The sequence below is a fragment of the Scyliorhinus torazame genome, chromosome 18 (genome assembly GCF_047496885.1).
Source record: "Scyliorhinus torazame isolate Kashiwa2021f chromosome 18, sScyTor2.1, whole genome shotgun sequence".
Taxonomy (NCBI): Eukaryota; Metazoa; Chordata; class Chondrichthyes; order Carcharhiniformes; family Scyliorhinidae; genus Scyliorhinus; species Scyliorhinus torazame.
The window spans coordinates 37,086,217-37,112,811 of NC_092724.1; the positions used below are offsets into that span (position 1 = coordinate 37,086,217).

Here is a 26,595-nt window from a genome sequence, read left to right on the forward strand (position 1 = left end):
ATTATGGAATGCAGATTACCATGGAGATGAGGATCCTCTTATTCTGTATCCAACTGATTAATGTTACTGTAATGTGTGGCTATGTCAAACTTGTTTCAATGCAGCACCTGTTGAAAGCAATATTGTGACGAGACCCATATCTTTTTTTTAAATATATTTTATTGAAAATTTTTTCCAAACAATTTTTCCCTCTTACAAAGCAAACGAAACAATAACAAAACAGAAATTTTTAACAATACACAGGTAACAAAATCCCATTGTCTATTGACCTAAACTAAACTAATCCCCCCCCCCCCCCCCCCCCCCCCCCCCCCCCCCCCGGGTTGCTGCTGCTGGTCATCTGTCTTCCCTCTAACGTTCCCCTAGGTAGTCGAGAAATGGCTGCCACCGCCTGGTGAACCCTTGAGCCGATCCTCTCAGGGCAAACTTTATCTGCTCCAGTTTAATGAACCCTGCCATATAATTTACCCAGGCCTCCAGTCCGGGGGGTTTCGCCTCCTTCCACATGAGTAGGATCCTGCGTCGGGCTACTAGGGACGCAAAGGCCACTACATCGGCCTCTTTCGCCTCCTGCACTCCCGGCTCTTCCGCAACTCCAAATAGAGCTAACCCCCAGCCTGGTTTGACCCGGGCCTTCACCACCTGCGAAGTCACTCCCGTCACTCCCTTCCAATACCCTTCCAGTGCCGGGCACGCCCAAAACATATGTGCGTGGTTTGCTGGGCTCCCGCCACACCTCCCACATTTGTTCTCCACTCCAAAGAACCTGCTCAATCTTGCCCCTGTTATGTGTGCTCTATGTAGCACCTTAAATTGAATCAGGCTAAGCCTGGCGCATGAGGAAGAGGAATTTACCCTGCTTAGGGCATCAGCCCACATACCCTCCTCTATCTCCTCCCCTAATTCTTCCCACTTTCCTTTTAGTTCGCCCACCGACTCCTCCCCCTCTTCCCTCATCTCTCTATAAATCTCTGACACCTTGCCCTCTCTGACCCACACCCCTGAAAGCACCCTGTCCTGTATCCCCTGTGTCGGGAGCAACGGAAATTCCCTCACCTGTTGTCTAGTAAACGCCCTCACCTGCATATATCGCAAGAAATTTCCCCGGGGCAACTTATACTTTTCCTCCAATGCTCCCAAGCTCGCAAAAGTCCCATCTATAAATAAATCTCCCACCCTCCTAATTCCCAACTGGTACCAGCTCTGAAATCCTCCATCCAATCTTCCTGGGGCGAACCTATGGTTGTTCCTGATAGGGGACCCCACCAGGGCTCCCCGCACCCCTCTCTGTCGCCTCCACTGTCCCCAGATATTCGGTGTTGCCGCCACCACCGGGTTCGTGGTAAACCTTTTCGGTGAGAACGGTAGCGGCGCCGTCACCAGCGCCTCTAAACTCGTCCCTTTACAGGACTTTCTCTCCAGTCTTTTCCACGCCGCTCCCTCAGCCTCCATCATCCATCTACGTATCATTGCCACATTGGCGGCCCAATAGTAATCACCCAAGTTTGGTAGTGCCAGTCCTTCTCTGTCCCTACTACGCTGAAGGAACCCCCTCCTTACTCTCGGAACTTTCCCTGCCCACACGAAGCTCGTGATGCTCCTATCTATTTTATTAAAGGTCTTGGTGATTAGTATAGGGAGACATTGAAATACAAATAAGAACCTCTGGAGGGAGACCCATATCTTAATAGACATGTATGATTCTTGGTTTAAATAATTTGCAGTACACTTAAAGAATTAACGGGGTGCAATTGATTTTTGGACTGTAGGTCGGGCCAGGCACACCTTAGCAAATTTTTGTATGGGTCCTAATTGTCATTTACTTCAGGGCTCTTTGGTGGCAACAATGAAGGAGGTGCGGCCGACAGCATTTATGGGTGTACCCCGTGTCTGGGAGAAGATGCAAGAGAAAATGAAGACTGTAGGAGCAAAATCCTCAACCTTGCGGAGGAAAGTGGCTTCCTGGGCAAAAGATGTTGGTTTAAAAACCAATCTAAATCGCATGAATGGGTATGTTTAAAGTAGGGTGTACTATGATTTTGTGACTTATCGTTCTCTCGATAATCCAGTTTATTTTCAATCATTTGTTTAATTTTAGCGTAACTTCACAAGCGAGTTTACCCGGGTAAATTCCTTGCAACAGTGAGTTGAATATTCAGTAGAAGCGGGCAGCCTGGACTTTCACACCGCTGGCCAACGTGCCAGTTTTTCTGGCTTTGCGCCGCCTCTGGGCCGTTTTCAAACAGGCCAGGTCATGGTGAACTAGCAAACGGCAAGTAGCCAATAAAACCAGGGTTAAGGCTAAGGAGCCTATTCAGCAGCCAACTGAGTTTTCCAGTTGCTAGGCAGGCCCGCTGCAGTGGCCCCCGGTGAAGGCGGGCGGCCTAGCCTTCTAGTGACAGATCAGGAAGCCAGTGTTCCAGAAACTTATTACCCCCAACCTGGTGCCCCCAATATCGAACGATGGCTGGAGCTCTGATTGTGGGGGGACTCCATCTTAAGTCACCCCTCCTCTCCCTTACTTGCATTGGCTGCCTGCTGCATTCTTGGTGCTGAAGGGTTTCCTATTGAAATTCTAGCATCAATAGTGTGCCCGCTCCCCACACTGTCTTTAATTGGCCATGATGGAGCATTCCTTTGAACATCAATCCAGGTGACTATTTCTGACACGCTGCGGGGTCGGGACCCAAATCTGATTCTGGCAACCGGGTCCAGACCCCAAAATAAAAATCCTGCTCCGCAGTTTCAAATAACTGGTGTGGTGAGCCACGTATGGCTATTGTATATACTCACTGTTATTCTATTATTACTATTGTCATCGACATCCACTATTGTATATACTTACTGTTGTTGCTGTTACTGTTGAATTGTTGTGTTGATGCTGCTGTTGGCTCCGCCTGTGGCTCTGCCCCTCTGGAGGTATATAACCGGCTGATCTGAGACAGGCTCTGTGGGAGAAGCTACAGGTTGGCACACATCTAGTTGATTAAAGCCACTGTTCTTTGGTACAAACTGTCTCGACTGAATTGATGGTCATCAATTTAATCAACTAGGTTTTTTTTCACAATGGACGGCGCTCTGAAACCTGATCGTCTTGAACTCTACCCGCAGGCAGCTGAAGCTACGGCTATCTTCGAGCATTGGCTCAGTTGCTTCGAGGCCTACCTCGACTCCTCGGCCGCCGTGGTCTCCCCGGTACTCAAACAGCGTCTCCTCAACGCCCGGGTGAGCCACAGGATTTTTCGGCTAATTAGGGACGTGGCCTCGTACACTGAGGTAGTGGAGCTGCTCAAAGGGCAGTTTGTGAGGCCAGTGGACAAAGTACTCGACACCTCCTGACCACGCAGCGTCAGTGCCAGGGTGAGTTGCTGGCTGAATATCTGCGTGAACTGAGGGTACTCGTCCAGAGTTGTAACTGCCAGACGGTCACGGCAGTACAGCATGCAGAGCTGATGATCCGAGACACCTATGTGGCAGGAGTCCGGTCCAGCTACATCCGGCAACGGCTTCTTGAGAAAGGGTCCCTCGACCTTGAGATGGTGAAACTAGCTACCACGCTGGAAGTGGCCTTCCAGAGTCTGGCCTTTCCATCTGACCTCGGGGGTGTCGGAGGCACAGCGATCACCCGACCCGGGCGTGCCCCATACCTGCGCAGTGCGGCAGCCTGCCCGCTCTGGAGGGCCGTACTGTTACTTCTACGGGCAGGGCCAGCACCCCAGTCAGCATTGCCCAGCTCGAAACGTGACCTGCAACTAGTGTGGCAAGAAAGGGCACTTTGCTATGGTGTGCCTGGCCCGACCTACAGTCCAAAAATCAAAAGCCTGCCAGGCCCGGCCTGAGGCTCCGACCCCGCAGCGTGGCAGCTTGCCTGCCGGGCCCGCCCTCTTCTGGCACGTTGTGGGGGCAGCCATCTTGGCTGCCATCTTCGCCGCCGCCCGCCACGTGTGTCTCATCGGGGCCGCCATGTTGTGACCATCCTGCCACTGCCGCTACCAGTCGCCTGCTTGATTCAGCACCACCAGTTCCAGCCGTATCACCTTCAAAACTCCATGATGACCATCCGACTCAATGACAGGAGATGTCCTGCCTCTTCGACTCCGGGAGCACGGATAGCTTTTGTCCACCCGGATGTGGTAAGGCGTTGCTCCCTCCGGGTCCTCCCCGTCTCTCAAACCATCTCCCTTGCTTCCGGATCACACTCCGCGCAGATCCGGGGGTATTGCATCGCTAACCTTGCGATACAGGCCGTCGAGTATGCCGATTTCAAGCTTTACGTCCTCTCCCATCTCTGCACCCCACTGCTACAGGGTTTAGACTTTCAATGCAACCTCCGAAGCCTGACCGTAAAAGTTCGGGGGACCCCTGCCCCCTCTCTCCGTCTGCAGCCTCACGGCCCTGAAGGTCGTCCCTCCCTCGCTCTTCGCGAGCCTCCCCCCAGACTGTGAGCCCGTCGCCACCCGGAGCAGACGGTACAGTGCTCAAGACAAGGCCTTCATCAGGTCAGAGGTCCAGCGGCTCCTGAAGGAAGGGATCAATGAGGCCAGTAACAGCCCCTGGAGAGCACAAGTGGTGGTCGTCAGGACCAGGGAGAAGAACCGGATGGTAGTCGACTACAGTCAGACGATCAACCGGTACACTCAGCTCAATGCGTACCCTCTCCCCCGCAGATCTGACATGGTCAATCAGATTGTGCACTACCGAGTCTTTTCCACGGTAGACTTGAAGTCTGCATACCACCAGCTCCCTATCTGCCCGGAGGGCTGCCAATACACTGCCTGGCAGACGGCCACCTCTTCCATTTCCTCAGGGTTCCCTTCGGCGTCACCAATGGGGTTTCGGACTTCGAACGAACGATGGACCGAACGGTCGACCAGTACGGGCTGCGGGCCACGTTTCTGTATTTGGATAATGTCACCATCTGCGGCCGTGACCTGCAGGACCACGACGCCAATCTTAGAAAATTCCTCCGCACTGCCCAACTCCTTAACTTGACGTACAATAAGGAGACATGCGTTTTCCGCTCAACCATCCTATGTCGTGGAAAACGGGAGTCCTAGGGTCTGACCCTGACCACATGCGCCCCCGCCCACTTACTAAGTCCACTATTTTTCCCCTGACGGCTGAGGCCCGCCTGGCCTTCAGCTGTATCAGAACCAAAATTGACAAGGCCACGATGCATGCCGTGGAGAATCCATCCCGTTCCAAGTGGAGAGCGATGCATCAGACTTTGCCTTGGCAGCCACTCTTAACCAGGCAGGGAGGCCTGTCGCCTTTTTTTCCCATACCCTCCATGCCTGAGATTCGACACTCTTCTGTCGAAAAAGGAGGCGCAAGCCATTGTGGAAGCTGTGCGACACTGGAGGCATTAGCTGGCTGGCAGGAGATTCACTCTCCTCAGACCAACAGTCGGTTTGCCTTCATGTTTAACAACACACACCGGGGCAAAGTTAAGAACGGCAAGGTTTTGCGGTGTAGGATCGAGCTCTCCACCTATAACTACGAGATCTTGTATCGTCCTGGGAAGCTCAATGAGCCCCCAGATGCCCTGTCCCGCGGTATCTGTGCCAACGCGCAAGCAGACCGGTTACAGGCTATCCGCAGTGACCTGTCCCGCGGTATCTGTGCCAACGCGCAAGCAGACCGGTTACGGGCTATCCGCAGTGACCTGTCATCCGGGGTTCTCCTGGCTTTTCCACTTCGTCAAGGCCCGCAATCTGCCCTACTCCACTGAGGCGGTCAGGGCCATGACCAGGGATTGCCAAATCTGCACCGTGCAAACCGCACTTCTATCGGCCAGACAAGGCCCACCTGGTGAAGGCCTCCCACCCCTTCGAACGCCTCAGCATTGATTTCAAAGGGCCCCTCCCCTCCACTGACCGTAACGTGTACTTTCTCAACGTTGTTGATGAGTACTCGCGTTTTCCGTTTGCCATCCCATGCCCCGACATGACCTCTGCCACTGTCATCAAGGCCCTGCGCAGCATCTTCACCCTGTTAGGTTTCCCTACCTACATACATAGTGATCGGGGTGCCTCTTTTATGAGTGATGAGCTGCGTCAGTACCTGCTCAGTAAGGGCATCGCCTCGAGCAAGACTACCAGCTACAACCCCCGGGAAAACGGGCAGGTGGAGAGGGAGAATGCTATGGTCTGGAAGACTGTCCTTCTGGCCCTACGGTCTAGACGTCTCCCGCTGGCAGGAGGTCCTCCCCGATGCACTCCACTCCATCTGGTCGCTCTTGTGTACTGCAATTAATGAGACCCCTCACGACCGGTTATTTGTCTTTCCCAGGATGTCTACCTCCGGGGTCTCGCTTCCGTCCTGGCTAACTGCATCTGGGCCTGTCCTCCTCCGGAAACACGTGAGCAGCCATAAGGCCAACCCCCTGGTCGAGAGGGTCCAGCTCCTCCACGCGGACACTCCGTATGCCTACGTGACACATCGCGACGGACGGCAGGACACAGTCTCCCTCTGTGACCTGGCTCCCGTGGGTACCCCCGTGCCTACCATCATCGCACCCCTTCCGTCCCCATCTACACCAACATCCCTCCCTGGGTCCATTAGCTCCGCCCCTGCGCTGTCGCCCTGTCCGGGACCCTGTTGTGAGGATGACATGCTCCTGGAGCCGAAGGTCTCTACACCTGTGCCCACACCCAGCTGGGGCTGCGGCGTTCGCAGCGGACGATACTGGCTCCTGTGAGACTTCACCTATGAGCCCGCTTCACCCCCGCCGGACTTTTTTTTTTTTTTCTTAACGGGAGTGAATGTGTTGAGCCACGTTTGGCTTGTGTATATACTCACTGTTGTTCTATTATTACTATTGTCATCGACATCTACTATTGTATATACTTACTGTTGTTGCTGTTACTGTTGAATTGTTGTGTTGATGCTGCTGTTGGCTCCGCCTGTGGCTCTGCCCCTCTGAGGAGGTATATAACCGGCCGATCTGAGACAGGCTCTCAGTGCAGGAAGCTACAGGTTGGCACACATCTAGTTGATTAAAGCCACTGTTCTTTGGTGCCAACTGTCTCGACTAAATTGATGGTTATCAGCGGGCGCGATTGAACCAAAAGGAAACTATAGCGAGCGTGTTTCCCAGCGCTCGCAGCGTCGAGAAACACAACGCTATCTAACGTGACTCTGGTTAGATATGGGGCCTCGCGGGGGGGGGGGGGGGGGGGGGGGGGGGTGTGTGGAAACGTGCAGTCGGGGCCTCACTTGGTCCCGTTTCCTGCACTGAGGTGCCCCTCGCCGAAACTGCTCATCTCTTGAGCCCCCACACCCCTGCGTAGCGCACCTCCCCGGCCCAATCACCGCCGTGCAGAGAAGTACCAACCTAGCACGCTGGCAAACAGGTCAAACTGCCAGGGTGCCCAGATGGCACCAGTAGTGCCAGGGTACAAGTGAAGCCCTCCCACAATGGGTGGGTTTCACATCGCAGCGTTTCGCAAGATCGTGTTCGAGCTTGCAAGGCATGGCAAACTGGGTAGATCCCGGGAGTAGGGTCTCCTGGCACTTACCGGCCACGTTGCGCCGCTGCACGCAGCTTTCCGGCACAGTGGCCGCTAGATCATGCGCAATGTTTCCAGTCAGTTCGTAATTAAGCTTCATGACATTGAAATTTGAGATATAACCCTTTAGTCCTGTCATGGAACCTATTGAGTACATTGCCCAAGGCTGCTCGTGCCCAATTTAACTTCTGGTAACAAGCAGTTTATCTCCGTTTTTGTGCTGGTAGGCGATGACATTTTTGGCTAAAACTCCAAAGGCGCACAATGCTGATGCCACTCGTATTTCCCAGGCGGGTCTCCTAAGAAGGCACTTAACTCCCATCCAAACAAGTTGCCCACTTAGGTAGTATTAATAGCTGCAGAAATGTCGATGCCCACATGAGCTGGTATCCCAAAACCACTGACACAAGGTCCGAGGCTTTTCCTCAAATTGCAATCTACACAATGTCTTCATCACGTTTTGAGTACCATACTGATCGAACTGTGATGGCCCACTGCCTCTATTTATATTTTTAAAAAAAGATCTTGTAACATTTATTGCCATATTAAAGTACCAGATGTTCCAGGTGTAACAGTTTTTAATCTCTCCGATACAAGGCATCAGTTGGAAGGACTTCCATTTACAACCAGAGTGTGTCTCCTCTAATCTGTGCCCATCCCTTGCCCTTGAACTGAGTGGCTTGCTTGGCCATCTTGGAGGGCATTTCAGAGTCCACAACATTGCTGCGGATCTGGAGTCATATGTCGACCAGGCAAGGGTGGCAAATTTCCTTCCCTAAAGAGTATTAGTAAAGCAGCTGGGTTTTTATAACAATCGATGATAGGTTTTCACCGCTGCAGAGATTAACTTTGCATTCCAATATTGAATTTAAATAGCATTAGCTGCCTTTGTCTCCAGGGCATGAACCTGGGCCTCTGGATTTCTAGTTCTGTGATATTGCCACCACACTGCTGTCTTCACATTTTTTTTCAGCATTCTACCAATATACACTACCATCACAAATGATAAATCACTCAATTGTTTTGCAATAACAACCCAAAACAATGTTTTAAGCCTAACTAAATATTTGTATTGTGTTTTCTTTTCTTCAGAAATATGGCTCTTTCATTTGACTTCCAGGTGGCTAACCAGTTGGTGTTTAAAAAGGTTCGGAATGCTTTAGGATTGACTCGGTGCACAAAATGTTATACCGGAGCAGCTCCGATAACCAAAGACACGTTGGAATTCTTCCTTAGCCTCAACATCCCTTTATACGAGCTGTACGGAATGAGTGAAAGCACGGGACCCCACACCATTTCTGTACCGGACAACTTCAGGATTTCGAGGTAGTGTAACTTCCCTCTATTCTGAACTGAAGTCGCCATGTCGAGCAGCTATGTTTTAACAGCTTTTTTTCTCCTCCGAAAGCAGTGGATTTTAGCAGAGGGTAATCCATCAAAGGTCGTGCTCCCCTCATTACGCGGGACTAATTCTTGACACTGAGCCAGAAACGTATTCCTATAAATCCTCAGAGAAATTGTACTTTGGAGTGAGTTTCTCTTTACCTCAAATGAGGCAACAAAGCTGGATCTGAAAAGTGGTTAAATTGTCTATTTTTAAAAAAAATATATGTTTGGAAAATTAATTTCAAAGGAATGAAATTTTGCTCCAGGTGACTGGCAGCACAGATATATTCCAGGTCCTGGTGAAACAGCTCTCCGCCTTGTGTAAGGTGTTAGCCCCACGCTTTCTGATGGGGGCTATGCTGATGTTGCATGGAGTTTCTGCACCTCCATAAGGGGAGGCGGTGCTGCAGTGGTATTGTCACTGGGCTAGTAATCCAGAGGCCAGAGTAATGCTCTGGGGGCTTGGGTTCAAATTCCACCGCTGCAGAAGGTGAAATTTGAATTCAACAAAAATCTGGAATTAAAAGTCCAATGATGACCACAAGTCTGTTGTCCATTGTCGTAAAAACCCATCTGGTTCACTAATGTCCTTTTAGGGAGGGAAATCTGCTGCCCTTACCTCGTCTGGCCCATATGTGACTCCCCAGCGATGTGGTTGACTCTTAACTGCCTGCTCCTTGAGGGCAATTAGGGGCGGGCAATAAATACTGATCCAGCCAGCGATGCCCATGTCCCATGAACAAATTTTTAAAAATAGTGCAGGTCTCATCAAAACATTGTCATTACAGGAAACCAAAGCAAAATACTGGAGATCGGAAATGAAAATAGTGCTGGAAAAACTCAGTAGGTCTGGCAGCATCTGTGGAGAGAAGAAACTGAGTTTTGAGTCCAATATGACTCTTCTTCGAAACTTGAGAATTCTGATTTGGTGCAAGGTCATTACTCTTGCGCTTCTGTAGACATGGAGATTTATACACGCCTGCAGGGGTACAGCAAGAGTAACTCATTATTATTTTTTTAATTTAAGAGTACCCAATTGTTTTCCAATTAAGGGGCAATTTAGTGTGGCCAATCCCCCTATCCTGCACATCTTTTGGGTTGTGGGGGTGAAACCCACGCAGACACTGGGAGAATGTGCAAACTCCACACAGACAGGGGGCCGGGATCGAACCCGGATCCTCGGTGCCGTGAGGCAGCAGTGCTAACCACTGTGCAACCGTGCCGCCCTCCAGCTAGAATTTCTGCTGAGAATTTTTACCCTCTTCCCATTGCAACCTGTTGTGTTGGGTGCTCTGCTACACAGACGAACCAACATGGTTGTGGAAGGTACAACTCCGTTTTATTACAAACATTATTAACATTTGTAAACTGGTTACTGTGGTTCGTTCATTACCCTCTAACCTGTGGACCTAGCCCTAACACTATCTTGGAGAGACACTCAGCACATGGTGAATGTCTGAGTGGCTTGCTGTGAGCTCTGTGCCCTGAGCTGTCTCCTGCTGGAGTGTTCCCCGTTTTATAGTGTCTGCTGTTGCTTGTGATTGGCTGTGAAAAGCGTGTGTATTGATTGGTCCGTTGATCTGTCCATCAGTGTGTATGTGTGTTTGCACCATGATGTTTATCTGAACATTGACACCCATCATTGTCGTCTTGTATTGAATTATTTTGTTCGCTGCTATGGTTGTGATTGGACCCCCATCTTTAAGATGCTGTTTGACACTGGTGTTCTTCCCTACCCCCTGAACATTAGCAGTCTCCAGCCTCCTCGGCAAAACACAAAAAGCCCAATTTCAAACTATTGTTGCTTTTAAGACCGTTTAGCATCATTACCCATGAATAGGAATTGAACATTTACAACTCTATAAATACATCGATGGAATCTGGAGGAAAACACCCTCCCAAGTAGACACATTGGACGGAACCTTGCAGTCTGGTTATGGCGAGGGAGGAACTGTAAAATGCAGCGAGCTGTTCAAAAGTCATTTGACTTCGGTGGGACTGTAAAATTCTGCCCATTGTCTCCAACAAGCAGTGTTTAATCTCTCCCGGAGCAAGTGCACAACTCTCAATCACATTTATTCTTTCATGGGATGTGAGTTCGTCAGCAAGGCCAGCATTTGTTGCCCATCTCTAATTGCCCTTGAACTGGGTGGCTTATTGGGCAGTTAAGAGTCAGCCATGTTACTGTGGGTTTGGAATGACACGTAGGCCAGACCAGGTAAGGATGGCAGATTTCCTTCCCTAGAGGACATTAGTGAACCAGATGGGTTGTTCTGACCATCGATGATAGTTATCATGGTCACCATTACTGAAACTATTTTCAATTCCAGGTTTTGACAGCTGCCACAGTGGGATTTGAACCCAGATCTGCAGAGCATTAACCTGAGCCTCTGCATTACTAGTCCAGAGACATTATCACATCCCCACAGTATCCCCCGGACTGGACATGGCCACCTGATGTACACACAGCACTCCTGGCTGTGACTAGCGCATCTCTGCAAAAGCATAGAGCACATAATAACATCTTGCCCTCAATTCAAGTTTGAGGGTGGCATCCTGGGGTTAGAGAATAAAGAACAATACAGCACAGAAACAGTCCCTTCGGCCCTCCAAGCCTGTACTGGTCATGACACCACCCTTGGCCAAAACCCTAGGGCTGGTTTAGCTCAGTGGGCTAGACGGCTGGTTTGTGATGCAGAACAAGACCAGCAGCGGGGGTTCAATTCCCGTACCAGCTTACCCGAACAGGTGCCGGAATATGGCAACTAGGGGCTTTTCACAGTAACTTCATACTTGTGACAATAAAAGGTTATTATTATTATTATTATAGAACAATACAGCACAGGAACAGGCCCTTTGGCCCTCCAAGCCAATTTTGCTCTCCATCGCAGCATTGGGCTGGTTAGGGAATGTTTTTCAAAAAAAAAAAAAAAAAAAATCTTTATTCCAAACCAAAATACACATCACAATCTTTCAATAACATAATATATACAGTCCCCTTTTCTCCCCTTAACACCCCCACCCCCCCCCAAACATCCCACCCACCAGCGGCAAACAATTCATTAGATAGGAAAAAAAACATTCTCTCCATCTTATAAATGACCCCTCCTCTGACCCTTTAAGAACAAACTTAATTTTTTTCAAATTGAGAAACTCCACCACATCCCCCGACCATGCGACACCCTCGGTGGCTCCACCGACCTCCACCCCATAGAATTTGGTGTCGGGCTAGTTAGGGAACTTGATATAGAAGAGCTGCCTGTACAATTTCAGCTCCTAAAGCCATACAAAAGAAGGCTCTTCTACAGGAAAACCTGATATCGACACTCCTGGTGCATGATGCTGGTAATGAGGGAACCCCATCGGCTGCATCTAAATCATAGGCGGACATTCAGCCCATCTTGTCCATGCCAGCCGAGGATGCCCAGGTGACCTTTCTAATCCCACCTTGCTGCACCCGGTCCACAGTCCTGTAGCTTGGAGCACTTAAGTGCAGGTCAGGGTACTTTTAAAAATAGTTTAGAGTCTTTGCCTCACCACCAACTCGGGCAGTGATTTCCAGACTTCCACTGCCCTCTGCGTAAAAAAGGTTCTTCCTCATGTCCCCTCTACACCTTCTGCCTCTTATCTTAAATCAAAATCTATGTTGGGGCAGCACAGTTGCACAGTGGTTAGCGCTGCTGCCTCACAGCGCTGAGGACCTGGATTCGATCCTGACCCCCGGTCACTGTCCGTGTGGAGCTTGCACATTTTCCCCGTGTCTGTTGGGTCTTGCCCCCACAACCCAAAGATGTGCAGGTTAGGTGGATTGGCCACGCTAAATTGCCCCTTAATTGGGGAAAAAAAATAATTGGGTATTCTAAATTTATATTAAAAATGAAAAAGAACATCTATGTCCCGTGGTTCTAGAATTCTCCACCAAGGGAATTATTTTATCCTGTCCACTCGACCTCTTTCCCTCAGAATTTTGTACACCCTAATTAAGTCACCCGTCAGCCTTCTTTGTTTCAAGGAAGATAACCTCAACCGATCTAACTTCTCCTGAGGGCAGTGCAAAAAAAAAAACATACACATCAATGCCTTCTGTGCACTGCTACATGATACACGAGAACCACCAGTTTACCCAGAGCGGAATTTCAATCCGAAGTTTATTCCATATTTTTGCTTCACGTTGTTGATGGATGTATTTCTTCCAGCTGCGGGAAGGTGATGCCAGGCTGCAGAACAAAAATCTTGAATCCTGACGAGGATGGCTGTGGCGAGATTTGTTTTTGGGGCAGGCACGTGTTCATGGGGTATCTGCACATGGCGGATAAGACCGAAGAAGCAGTTGATGAGGATGGTTGGCTACACTCGGGCGATCTGGGAAAGCATGATGAGAATGGATTCCTATATATCACAGGAAGAATTAAAGGTAACTACTTTCATAATCTATCTATCATTGGGGTGGAAAAAAATCTGTATGCACATGTATCTTTATTTTCATGTCACATCCTTGTATCACTTTTCAAATTGCCCTTCTTTATAATAGAGGCTATCACTGTGTATTTGGAAAAACTGCTCACTCTGTGTGGATTATGTATTATGTTTTCTCAACAGATTGCTTTAAAGTGCTTTTCAAAATGTTCCCATCCACTATTTATTTATTTTCCCAAGTAACTGAAAATTCCAATGTTTAGAACGAAAGAAATTAAGCCGACAAGGTTTTGCATGTTTCGCAATAGCATGATTCGCTTTAGCAATTGAATTTTTTTTTTTCAATCATAAAATGTCCCCCTTGTCGGAATCCTTTTTAACAATACCAGAATTTGTATACAATTGACTGCAAGCCTGTGCTTTTGAGCTTCTTTGGAAATTCCTACATCCATGCTTAACCAACATAGCATGACAGTACACAAGTCAACAGCCCTTCTGCCATAGCGCTCAGTTTCTGGTGTTAAGAACCCCACTGATGTTAAATGTGAAGGTAACTTGGAACACTGGTTCTTCGTGGTGTATATTTTCAATTTGGTATACTATAAGAAAAGATATGCAAACCAGGAAGGAATAATCCAGTCGTTTTGCGATCAATAATAAAGAATATTTATTAGCTGAAGAGACAAACTCACAACCAGAAGGTACAACAGTACGCTTAACTACACTGGCGGTATAAACAGAGTATTACATGAAGTTACCCCTTTGTTTGCTACTACCTACGTTTCCTAAACTCTGAAATGCCCCTTGTTCCCAAACAACATCCAATCTTGTTTCCCTTTTGATGTTCCCCACCCGGTGGACCCGGGTTTTAGCCTGTGTCAATGTCCTTATATCTCCCCTAATCTCAAAGATAAATACTTGCTTTTCTCTTGCTAATTCACATATCAAAACCCCTTTTGACAGCTGCCCGTATCAATTTCCCTTTTAATTGATCTATTTTATCCCCGTTTCATTTATTAAATCGTAATTTTGCTCAATTCTTAGCACTGGTCATCAAGCCCATGACTGTCTCAATAACTGCGAGAGGGAGCAGTATCCACAATCTGTGGCTCTCTCTGGGATTCTTGTTCGAATGATCCAACAACAACCCCAGGCATTTAGATAGCACCTTTAACGTAATGTGTCCAAGATGCTTCACAGGAGCATTATCAAACAAACTTTATTACCGAACCGTAAAATAAATTGGATATTCACTATGTTAAGGTACTAGGATTGATGATTGGCAGCTTGGTCAAAGAGATAAAGTTTTCAGGTATGGCCTGGAGGAGATAGGGAAGGTTAGCAAAGGTAATCCTTCCTACAGAAGGCACTTGCGTATAATCTGGGTCCAGTTGTATGCAGAAATCTGGGGAGGAATCATGACAAATGATAGTGGCTTCAAAAACTATTGGTGAGAGCTCCCCTTCATTTCAGAAATGCTCCTAGTATTCTGCAGAGTTATTAGATTGGATTGTTTGAGATCTGACTCTATTTTCTTAATTGGACACTGGGGTAGCAAAGAATGCACCCCAAACAGGTTTCCAGCCATCTCCGAAAAAGGAGAGAGTTCAGAAATACCGTAGGTTTCTGAAATCCAAAGGCCCAGGGGGTGGTCATTGTACTATACATCATCTTGGCCAGTATGCCTAAGGGACTGGTGAACAGGAATGTCATTAGAAGATCCACCGGTAATATTTTCCGATTGCGATTCCCAGCACTGTCATTTTATCTTTTTCCGTGTTTTCCCAATCTGTTCCATTCATTCCTTCATTGACCTCCTATTAGGGCGGCGGTGTTGTTCACTGAACTAGTAATCCCGTGACCTCGGGTAATACTCTGGTGACCTGGGCTCCGATCACACCACAGCAGATGGTGACATTTGAATTCAGGAAAAGTTTTGGAATTGGAAAAAAGTCTAATGATGCCAAGAAACCAGTGTTGATTGTTGTACAAACCCATGTGGTTCACATTAGAAGTCTGCCGTCCATACCTGGACATGTGACTACAGATCCACAGCAAACGTTCTCTACTCTTAAATGCCCACTGAAATGGTCTTGCGAGCCATTGAGTTCAAGGGTAATCCGGAATGGGCAATAAATGCTGGCCCAACCTGTGAAGCCCACATCCCATGAATTTGATTTATAAAAAAAAAAAGAACTATACAGAATTAGATTCTCCAGTGGGTGGAAATCTAGGGGGAAAGATTATGTCTTTGGACAGGAGCGATGGTGAGGTCCTGCAAGGTGACCTGCAACATCGCAATGATGTTTTCACGAACAGGAATGTCTAGGAACGTTCTCATCCCACCCATCAAAGGTCTCGTACATTAACTAACCTCTGCTAACGCTAAGGAACATTTTCCTGCATCTGCAACCTCCGAATCCAGCTGCTGTTATTGTAAATGAAGAGCAATATCAAGCGACTCTTTTTACAGACGTGCACTGTGACCTACCCAATTTCTGATGCCTGTGCAGTGCTCAGTCAGCCCAGTGCACCTCTGCAGAGACCCAGGGAAATCTGTCCTGCTAATTCCTGGGGAATTAACCCGAGATTCCTAATTTAGCCTTCGTGCTGTAATAATGTGACTTCACTTCAAAAATAAGTATGTACTTGCCTCTGAACCACTTTTGGATGTCCTAAGGCCATGACTTGTGTTGTACAAACACAATGTCTCCGTCTTCATTGTGGAACCTGTGTCTCATTGCTAATTATCTGTGTTTCTGTTTTTTTTCTGTGATAGAGTTGATTATTACTGCTGGTGGGGAGAACATTGCGCCTATTCCCATCGAAGACGCTGTAAAGCAACGTTTACCAATCATCAGCAATGCCATGCTGATAGGAGATAAACGCAAATTCCTAGCGATGTTATTAACACTAAAGGTATTGTATTTTTATTTATAGCGGCTGTTTCTGTTCAGGTTGCCATTTGGAAGGTATCCCAATGTGAGCGAGGAGAGTTTGCAGGGCCTTTAATTTTGAGGTTAATTTTGTTTTTACAATGAAAAGTGAGGCAAGCCTATCAAGCTCGTCTCTCTACCTCAATTTGCCAGCCCACCATCCAGTTTCAATTGGAACTCCGGCAACTTTGTAGTTCTCACTTTTTTGAAGAAGTAGTTTTTCCAGGATCTGATTTTTAAATTAACATTTCACTAATTGACATGGCGTTTCCTTGTGTAGTCCCGTCTTTTTCCCCCTCCGTGTGGTGATTCATGTCCACCAGTAGACACCGACTCTATTCTTGTGTGTGTTGTTCCTCTTTTTATCTTGTCTGTATCAAGTTAATCCTCATTCCGATCATTCCTGTCTCTGCTGAAAAACCTGTAAATCTCTTCAATGTTTGGGAGCGAAATATGTTTTCATGTTCCCTTTGACTTATTTTTCCTTTTATTTGCTGCTTACAGTTGTTGGGATAAAGACACTAAATTGTGCTCCTTGCTTTGGTATTTATTATTTGTTTTCTTCTTCCCCAACCTCCTTTGTCAGCACACAAAAAATGGTACATTGGCAGTGCCAATCTGGCACCCTGGCAGTGTCCCTGCCAGTGGGCAGTGCTATCTTGTAAGTGCCAGGCTGGCACCCAGGTGGCACTGCCAGAGTGCCAGGCAGGCAAGTGCCCAAGTGACACCGGCAGTGCCAGGAATGTCATTTGGAATGCACCTGGGGGCCTCCGATCATTGTAGTGGAGAGCTAGAGGAAATATCAGCAACAATATAGATTTCAATTCTTTTAACTGTGCAGGGGGTGGCTGCAGTGAAGAACTATTACACTGCTGGAGTGGACTGGAAAGGAATAATTTTCTTCACACATTTTAATACATTTACTATTCTATCTTCATGCCATGCCTAGATTAGTTTGCCTCAGGCCTGTTTTATAACCTTGTTCAAGTTAAATATAAAGCAAAACAATTGCCAAAGTGCCTTCAGGTGCCTCTGACCCAAGCTTCGGAATTCCCCCTCTCCACCTCTTTGTTCCTTTTCAAGGCGTTTTTTAAAATCTCCTTTGATTTTAAGCTTTTGATCATCAGCTCTAAATTCCTCCATGTGCGGCTTGGTGTCAAATTATGTGACTCACCTTGGGATGTTTTACTACTTAAAGGGTAATGCATAAAGACTTTGTTTGTTTGTTGCCACAGCAGAACACTAGAATGAAGCCATCAAAGATGACGCTTTTAACTGACACTTGATTGAACACCTCTTTAGCGCAATTATTAGATTCTCTCAGGCAGTAGGGAGAATGCTATTGCTAGTGTTCAGGATTCCCAGAGGCTTTCCCTGATCCTAGCACGAGACCCTGACAAAGGCAAGAATCTTATCCAGGCCTTGCTAATGGATGAGGACAGGAAATGTGTACCTTCCTATCACAGACCCAATGTACTTCAGGTGAAGTATCACAGGGCCACAAAGCAGTAAATCTGTTCTATTAGTTCTTGGGGCCTGCCTAATGGATCTCAACAATACTTTTCAGCTTTGTATTTTAAAATTTAAAAAAAAAAAAAAAAAAAATTCTTTCATGGATTGTTGGCGGTGCTGGCTAGCCCAGCCCTTATTGCCCAGCCCTAATTGCCCTCGAGTAGGTGATGTTGAGCTACCTTCATGAATTCATTGGAGTCCATCTGGCATAGTTACACACACTGGGCTGTTAGGAAGGCAGTTTGGGTGATGTTGGAGATGTAATCATCCAGGAAAGTGAAGAGTATTCAATCACATGTCTGACTTGTGCCTTGTAGATGGTGGACAGTGTTTGGGGAGTCAGGAGTGAGTTAATGCCACAGAATTCCCAGACTCTGAGCTGCTCTTGTGGCCACATTATTTGTATGGTGGGTCCAGTTCGCTATCTTGTCAATGGTAACCCCCTTGAATGTTGTTAGTGGGGGAATCGGGTTGGTAATGTCATGGGGCGATGGTTAGATTCTCGCTTGTTGGAGATGGTCATTGCCTTGCACTTGTGTGGCTTGAATGTTATTTGCCACTTAACAGCCCAAGCCTGAATATTTTCGAGGTCTTGCTGCCAGTACAGACTGCTTCAGTATCTGATGTTGTGAATGGCGCTGAACATGTGCGATCATCAATGAACATCCCCCACTTCTGACCTTGTGATGGTCCTGGATAAAGCAGCTGACACATGTTGGGCCTAGGACATTACCCTGAGAAACTCCGAGAATGTCCTGGAACTGAGATGGTTGTCCATCGTCCTTTGTGCTAGGTATGACTCTAGCCAGTGGAGAATTCTCCACCCCCCCCCCCCCCCCCCCCCCCCCGATTCCCACTGATTCTGCTAAAGCTCCTTTATACTTGGTCAAATGTTGCCTTGATGTCAAGGTCATTGACTCTCACCTCACCTCTGGAGTTCAGCTCTTTTGGACTTGAACTTCAGGAAATAAGTGGTCTCCATTTCTACAACATAAAACCCATCAATTACAAAGCATGTATCCCCTTGTCACATTTGCTTCATGAGTAGGTTTGTATGGACAAAGTAGCAGTCTGGAGTACCGTCACCAAACATTATTGTTTGGACTTTAGATCCAGACTGTCTGCACAAGGACCTTTTTCGAATTACTTGATCAGTGGAGAATATCTGGAATGAAAAAGAAAGGCGAGGGGCTGGATTCTCCCAAAATGGGGCTATATCCCCATGCCGGCGTAAAACCGCTGGCGTTGCACTCTGGAGTTTCCTCTAAAAAAAAAAGATCAGTCGATTCACTTTCCTTCAGGGGGCTAGCAGGGACCCAGAGTAATTCACGCAGCTTTAGCTGCAGATATGGGCCCCCGCACTTGTGGTTTCGAGTCCGTGCACGGCAGTGGCCGCGCCAAGCGCCATGGACCGCGGAGGCAGCTCCGAAATGTAGGCCCCCCCCCGATCGGCCTCGCGCCCTTGCATCGGACCGGCCCGATCCTCCCCGCCCCCCACCAGGGTGGCCCCGGGTCCTGAGGGGTGGGTGCAGTTCATTCTCTTTCCTGCAAACCGAACAAATGAACTGATACATCAGGTCTCAAGTTCTTTAGAATTGCTGAGTTGAATATATAAAATATGAACTTGATTGAGAGAGACTTCATTCCTTGAGTAATTTCACCTCTTGGGCAATTGGTCCTGTGAGGAAGTTTCTGAAGAAGACCCTAAAGTTGATAACTTTGCTTTTTATGTTGAAAACCAGGGAAGTAAACGTTCTGGCAGGTGGGTAAGAAATATAGAGACTTTACTTTAAAAAAAATTATTTGTTTTATTTCTAATTCATTGGAATTCGTCTCAGCAATGATTTTTTAAAAAAGTTTGAGTGCCCAATTCATTTTTTCCAATTGAGGGGCAATTTAGCGTGGCCAATCCACCAACCCTGCACGTCTTTAGGTTGTGGGGGCGAAACCCACACAAACACGGGGAGAATGTGCTAACTCCACACGGTCAGTGACCCAGAGCCGGGATTGAACCTGGGACCTCGGCGCCTTGAGGCAGCAGTGTCGTCTCTGCAATGATGATGGATTGTAATATTGAACCGTTTATCAGTTGCAAATTTAATACTACCAATGATTCTATTTCTACAGCTCTATATTTGCGTGTTACGACCTGTTCAATAAATCGCTTTGCTTTTCCTGGTTCCAGTGCAACGTAAACAATGATACTGGTGAGCCACAGGATAACCTAACCGAAGAAGCAATTCAGTTCTGCCAGAAGTTAGGGAGCAAAGCCACAAAGGTGTCCGAAATCCTAACCAGCAGAGATGCTGAAGTGTACGCTGCCATACAGGAGAGCATCAACCATGTGAATGAAAAAGCTTCTTCAAATGCACAGCGCATCCAGAAGTGGCTTCTTTTAGAAAAGGATTTCACCATTCCAGGAGGAGAACTGGGTAAGGGACAAATCGGTGTTATTATTTCAAGTGGTTGTTGTTTCTCTTCCCGCACCACGTGGTGCATGGTGAGGTTTTACCTGGAACGGGTTGCTCAACTGTCGCCAGTGGCTTATAGCCACTCCGCACTTGAGCATGGCTGACCAGGTTGCTCTCCCGCTCTTGTGTTCTGCCATTGCTGTGTTCTGGAAGGATTTTGCAGGACTAAGCTCAACCTGTTGGCCCCGTTATGAAAGCAATCATTTCAAAGTAGGTCAAGTCGAAACGTACACCATGAACCAATGGCCGTGAAAGTTAGGTTGATGAGTTTTAATATGGGACAGTTGCATGTATTGGTTTTCTGCCCATGATTACATACACAGTAGAAAGGGAAAGTAGCAAGCAGAAGTAAGTTTCTCCTTTTAAAACGTTTGGAGCAAGGCAGCAAGAAATAAATAGCCTTTTTTAAAAGAACATTTTTATTTTAAAAATCTTGTATTTCCAACATTTTGATAAATCTCACTTCTGGCCTATTGCCCATTGTTATTCACAGGTCCAACAATGAAACTGAAAAGGCCTGTTGTGTCGAAGATGTACAGTGACCAAATCGATGATTTCTACAAGGATGCAATAACCCCAAACACGCCAGATAATCCACTGACTGCAAAATAGACTCCACTGTTACTGCAGCAGTGAAACACCAGCTGAATTTGTACATTGTTTGTTTGTATTTTTAATTTTGCTATTTTAACATTTATTTTGGCATTTTTGCCGCAAATAAATTTTCAATGTTTCACAGATGTTGCCACAATGAAGAAAATAATTATATTGCGTCTACTTTTCAGGGATTGGGGTTGTTGAAACAAATTACGTGGGAACCAGAGCTTTTTACTTCAAATGCTTTGTGCAGGCTTAACCCTGCAAACTTGCTCATTTGAAAAGTTCTATTATGTGTGTGTTGTCCAGGTGAGAGAACTTGCCACTTGACTTCCTTACTGTGGGAATGTGTCAAACTGTAGTAAATATGAAGGGTGCGCAACAAACACTCTGTCTATAGTAATGTCTCTTGGCTACAGAACAAAATGTTTTTACAAAATCCATGATGAATGGCAGATATTCTCTTGTACACTATTATAGTCTCCAAAGAAGTGTGATATCATTTTAGATTTTGAGCAACCACTTGTATAAAAGGTTATTATTTCAGGATTTCCATTTTTGTTTTTAATTTTTTATACAGCCCAAAAAACACTTATTTAAGTGTGTCAAACTTGCGTTGTTTTTGTGGCTATTAAAGCAGAATTGTCATGAAGTATATTTTTTGTGTTTCAAGTGTACATTTTGTAGAAGAATTGTACAGCCCCATTTGGACAAGCCAGATAGAAAAACAAAACTTCTCGTTTTTATACATGAAAAGCCATACTATAATGCAGCAGTGCTTTAAATTTTGTAGGATCATAGAACCATAGACTCTTGCAGTCCAGAAGTATTTGGGCAATCATGTATACCACTAGTTGACTGAGAGCCATCTGTTTTCTGTGTCAACTAGTCATCCACTTCTGGAAGCTATTGTGATTCTACTTTCACTCTTGTACTGCTGTGGCATTCTGTGTTCTAACCACCCCGGTACAGTAAAAAAAACATGCTCCCACTTTGTCTTTTTAGGGAATAGTTATTTTTAATTTAACATGTTTATTGAACACCTCCTGCTAGACTTTTCTTTCTACTTTTTAAAAAATTAAAGTACCCAATTCATTTTTTTTTCCATTTAAAGGGCAATTTAGTGTGGCCAATCCACCTACCCTGCACATCTTTGTGTTGTGGGGGCGAAACCCACGCAAACTCCACACGGACAGTGACCCAGTGTTGGGGTCGAACCGGAGACCTCGGCGCCGTGAGGCAGCAATGCTAACCACTGCACCACCATGCTGCCCTTTACTTTCTACTCTTCAGAGCCAGTGTCACCTTGGTCTGCCCACAGCAAAATCTTTTCATTTCTGTTAACTCCCTCCGAAGTATGCCAACGATTTGCATAGCCTTTGCATCACATCTACTTCTGTAACCCTGAACCTATGGAGTAAAGCCCTCGATCCAAGATCTCTTCCAATTAGCATTGGTCCATCTTTTCCTTTATTTGCCCTCCCCAAAATGTGCATTCTCCACTTTAAATTTAATCTGAAGTCAATCTTCCCAATTCAGGAATTTATCTCTGATGTCCTGAAATTGTTCACTACAATTTTTATTGTTAAATGCTATTTTTATTTTGTTTCTTTAGACCCAAGACCAGATCATTGATAATATATCACCTTATGAAATGCTCCTTAAGTTCCACTGCATTACCTATCACAAGTTTCTGTTTTCTGGTCCTTAAGTTTCTATCCACGCTGACACATTCCCTTTTTAATAATGTGTTCCATAATTTTTATTCTCATCAACAAGCCCCCTATGCAGCAACAGGTCAAGTATTTTGGAAAATCTGTATAAATGCCCCATATTTCCTGTCAATAGCTCCCATTTATTCCCGAAAAGACCCATTCAACTTGTCGGCTGTACCTGCCTTTTATAACCCTGGATTCAACCTGTATCTTCTTTCAGTATTAACTTTATCCAAAATTTGGATCTCTGGATGCTTTACCCATTAACTTGGGAGTAGTTACTTGACTTATTCTTTTTCCCTTGAGCAGAAGTGTTACCTGGAAACAGTCCATTCCCAAGATTGTGGTCAGCTTCTGCTGCATTTGCAGGAATGTTTTGCTCCCACCTAATGCTAATCAAAGCCATATCTTATCTCTCACTCACGGCAATTTTACCACTGGCTCTCAGTGTTATTCTGTGTATTTATATCTAGAAATTTGTCTTGGTTCCCAGTGTAATCTTACTCTTCATAATCCCTCTTCCTGCTTTATTTAATTTTTCTCTCTCTGTTTCCACTCTGCTTCCTCATCTTGGTCTCCCACTGTCACTCCCCCCATCTGTATTTTAATCCCTGCACCATGGCCACGTTACTCTCTGCTGGAGGTGTGGTACCAGTCCTATTCAGAGCCGATGAAGCCTATCCATTTTCTGGAGGCTGCTTCTGTTCTAGAACTGGTCTCAATACCCCAGAAATGTCCCTCTTACACCAAATCTAGTCACTTATCCTCTTATCTTGCCTACCTTGCCATTCAAGAACTATTGCGTGTTACTATCCTTGAAGTTCTGCTCTGTAGTGTCCTAATTCTTGAAACTCACTTTGCAGGAACTCTTCTATTTCTTAATCTGGTCCAGATATGAATCATGGCTTTGATGATCCGCTCATTTCAACTTACTTTAAATAGTTTACCAGGCACCCTCAAGGCAACCAGCTATCTAAGAGTTCTAAGTTCTAGAAGTGCCTGCTCACTTGTGAAATTACATTCTCTGGTAGATAGGTCAGTGATCATAGGGGATTGGCGAATGGGGATTTGTGCGGATTAGGACATTGATTATGGAGGGCAGACTGGGGGACACCTGCCAGGAAGTCATTGGAATAGACTAACCTAAAGGCAACAAAAGAGTGTGGAACTGATTTGGGATTTGAAAATGACAATAGAATGTAAGAAAAAAATCATGTTATAGGAGTCAATGGCTCTACAGTTGGACAGCTGACACTGACGGGTACACTAGACTGCAAAGGCCTTCTGTACTGTACTTTCTAGGATAGCATGCAAAAAAGTGCCTTAACTTGATGCTGGGACTAAATTTTCCATTGTTTTTATTATTGTACTATTTATTTGTAACACTTTTGAGTTCTTTTGCACCAGTTTTGAATATTTCAGAACTAATGCTGATCTTTGATTGAAAGGGACAGACATTAACTAGAGAAAAAGTAACCCATTGAGCCACCTCCAAATTATTTTGCTGCTAGATATAATGCGCTGGTTGTAACTTGATTATGCCGCAAAAATGGCACCCAGTGATCTCTGTTCTGTTTTAAAGTTCTCTGAGTGATTTATACAGTGGTTTTAATAATGATTGTTCTAGATTCAATGTTTTGTTTTTCTTAAGTTGTGAAGTGCATAATTTGCATATTATTGTCCTTTTAATAGGATAGAAGGATCATTCCTGTGCATTATTAATAATGTACTGCATCTTAATGGATGCTGCCAGTTTTTTTAAAAACTGAGCACGACCCCAACAAGGTATTAGAAATGGCAACATATACGTTTGCAAACATTGCCCATTCACATTATTGCTTGAAGGATTATTTCTGTTTTTTTTTTTTTGCATTAATATTTGAGTTCATGTTAATATATTTGCAACAAGTCACAATGTGACAGTTCCCTATTCGGAGGATAATTATTAGAATTTTCAGGATCGATCACACCCAGACTGTGTAAATATGGGTATTGTATTTGGTAAATTATTAGATTGTATTGCTGCAGCACTGTAAATTTTGCATGAACATATAATATGCAACGTTGAATCTCTGCGTTTTTCATGGCATCACATTGGAATGTGTTCCAAATAAAGTTGTGAACTCTGGCTTTCCATGGGAGGATTCTGTTATTTGTTGTAGATGAAAGGGCCCTTCTAGTGGACTTTCAAATTTATTTTATATTAATTGTGGCTTCAAATCGTGATTTCTTTTGCCAAGTGGGGAAAAATAAAATACCCATTCATATGGTAAAATAAGTGATCACTTCCTGACAGGCCAAATGTGACCTTGACCACGTAGTCCGATTAGAAAGAGAAGTGGACTACAGATTTTAAAAACTAGTGATAGGAGGAGTAAACTCCCATTAAAATATAGTAATATGCTGATGGTTTAGTGATAGAAATGTTTTGGTATAGCTGCCCTATTTTACAGAAATATCAACTGACAAACTTTCTCTTCTATTTATAAATACTTAAATGCAAATCAAGTCAAACCATACAGTACAAGCAGAAATAGCACTAATAGGGACAGCATATTTTAAAAAAAAAAAAAGACATGGGATAAAAGTTTCCAATATAATTCTACCTACGCCTCCAATAGGAAATTTAATAAATAGTGCTCTGATCTACCTCAGACTGGATGATCTGGCCCAACAGAAGAAAATCTGATCACTCCAGCAGAGAATGCTGAACGTTAAGCGTAGTGCTCCAAAATGTACATGCTTTACGAAGTCTGATGGTAAAGTACCATCTTGATTGCCAATAGTGACATATTTGCAAACCACATCCAGCCAGAACACACGGATAATGGCCTGGAAATTTGTGGGTTCCTATTGTGCAAGATGACATATGATAACAGTAGCAGTCACCACCCTGGCAACAATCAACCCACCCTTCAAAGGCAGTGTTACCTTGAGGCCAAAATGACTCTTCAGTCTCACTGGAGCCATTCTGATTAGTGCAATTGAGTACTCCTGTGCTTCAAAGGGGATAACACCAGGTGTCAACTGGTGCAAAAAGCGCTGATGTCTTTTAGGGCATAAAGTAGGACACTCCTGGGGATGTCATCCCAGTGGTTTCATGGTTTGGTGCAGAAAGAGGTTTCAAGATGGGTCTGAATTGAAAAATGTTGAAAAGGTGGCATCTCATAAATGTAACTGGTGCCCTGGGAATTTTGGAGCCAGTGATTTTTCTCATCAATAACGATGCTGATATCTGAATGAACACCATGAAGCTCATTTTTGACAATACAATTCCACTCAAGGTTCCTCTAATCACCTTGCTTAAATTATTCCACGGAATCTTAATGTCACATTTTGTGTCAGAACACTGACGTGTAGTCCTAGTTGGCATTCTAGTGCTAATTTTTCTAAAAGAGACAACCTCCTGGTGACTGGGAGGGTGAGCTACATATTTTATAGAACTGGATATTGAGCATTGTGTGACAACAGCTCTTTGAGGGGTATTGCTTGCCATTAAAAGGAAAAGTTGATCAGGAAACAAATGAAAGATTGTGTTGCTACTTTTCATGTAGGAGGTGACCCAAAAGAGGGCAGGGATTCTGGGGGGCTGACAACTGGCCTCCCCAAACAGGCGCCGGAATGTGGCGACTCGGGGCTTCCACAGTAACTTAATTGAAGCCGACTTGTGACAATAAGCGATTATTATTACCTTCCAGTACAAAGTCTTACAACACCAGGTTAAAGTCCAACAGGTTTGTTTCAAATCACTAGCTTTCGGAGCACTGCTCCTTCCTCAGGTGAATGTGAATTCACCCGAGGAAGCAGTGCTCCGAAAGCTAGTAATTTGAAACAAACCTGTTGGACTTTAACCTGGTGTTGTAAGACTTCTCACTGTGCATGCTCCAGTCCAATGCCACATCATAACTTGCAGTAAGCGTGCAGGCACGCCTCAAAGCTTAGAAGCTACCACAGTACGGCCAGATTTCTAGACATGCCATGGTTTCTTCTGGCCACTCCACATCTTCCAGGGTTGAAGTTCCCAGGGTTGAAGTTCCAAGATAGGCCACAT

General features: G+C 45.6%; 1 protein-coding gene across 4 annotated transcripts in view; it reads left to right on the plus strand.

Moving 5' to 3' along the window:
- acsbg2 (acyl-CoA synthetase bubblegum family member 2) overlaps positions 1-24,672 on the plus strand; it is a 68,446-nt gene extending 43,774 nt beyond the window's left edge. For all 4 annotated transcript variants that reach the window (XM_072482572.1, XM_072482575.1, XM_072482573.1 and 1 more), the window contains 6 exons: positions 1,829-2,010; positions 8,604-8,837; positions 13,094-13,311; positions 16,093-16,232; positions 19,947-20,193; positions 20,726-24,672. In XM_072482572.1, coding sequence (XP_072338673.1) covers positions 1,829-2,010; positions 8,604-8,837; positions 13,094-13,311; positions 16,093-16,232; positions 19,947-20,193; positions 20,726-20,844 — 1,140 coding nt within the window. In that variant the 3' untranslated portion in view covers positions 20,845-24,672. The remainder of the gene's footprint in view (positions 1-1,828; positions 2,011-8,603; positions 8,838-13,093; positions 13,312-16,092; positions 16,233-19,946; positions 20,194-20,725) is intronic.
- Positions 24,673-26,595: the final 1,923 nt, after the last annotated feature.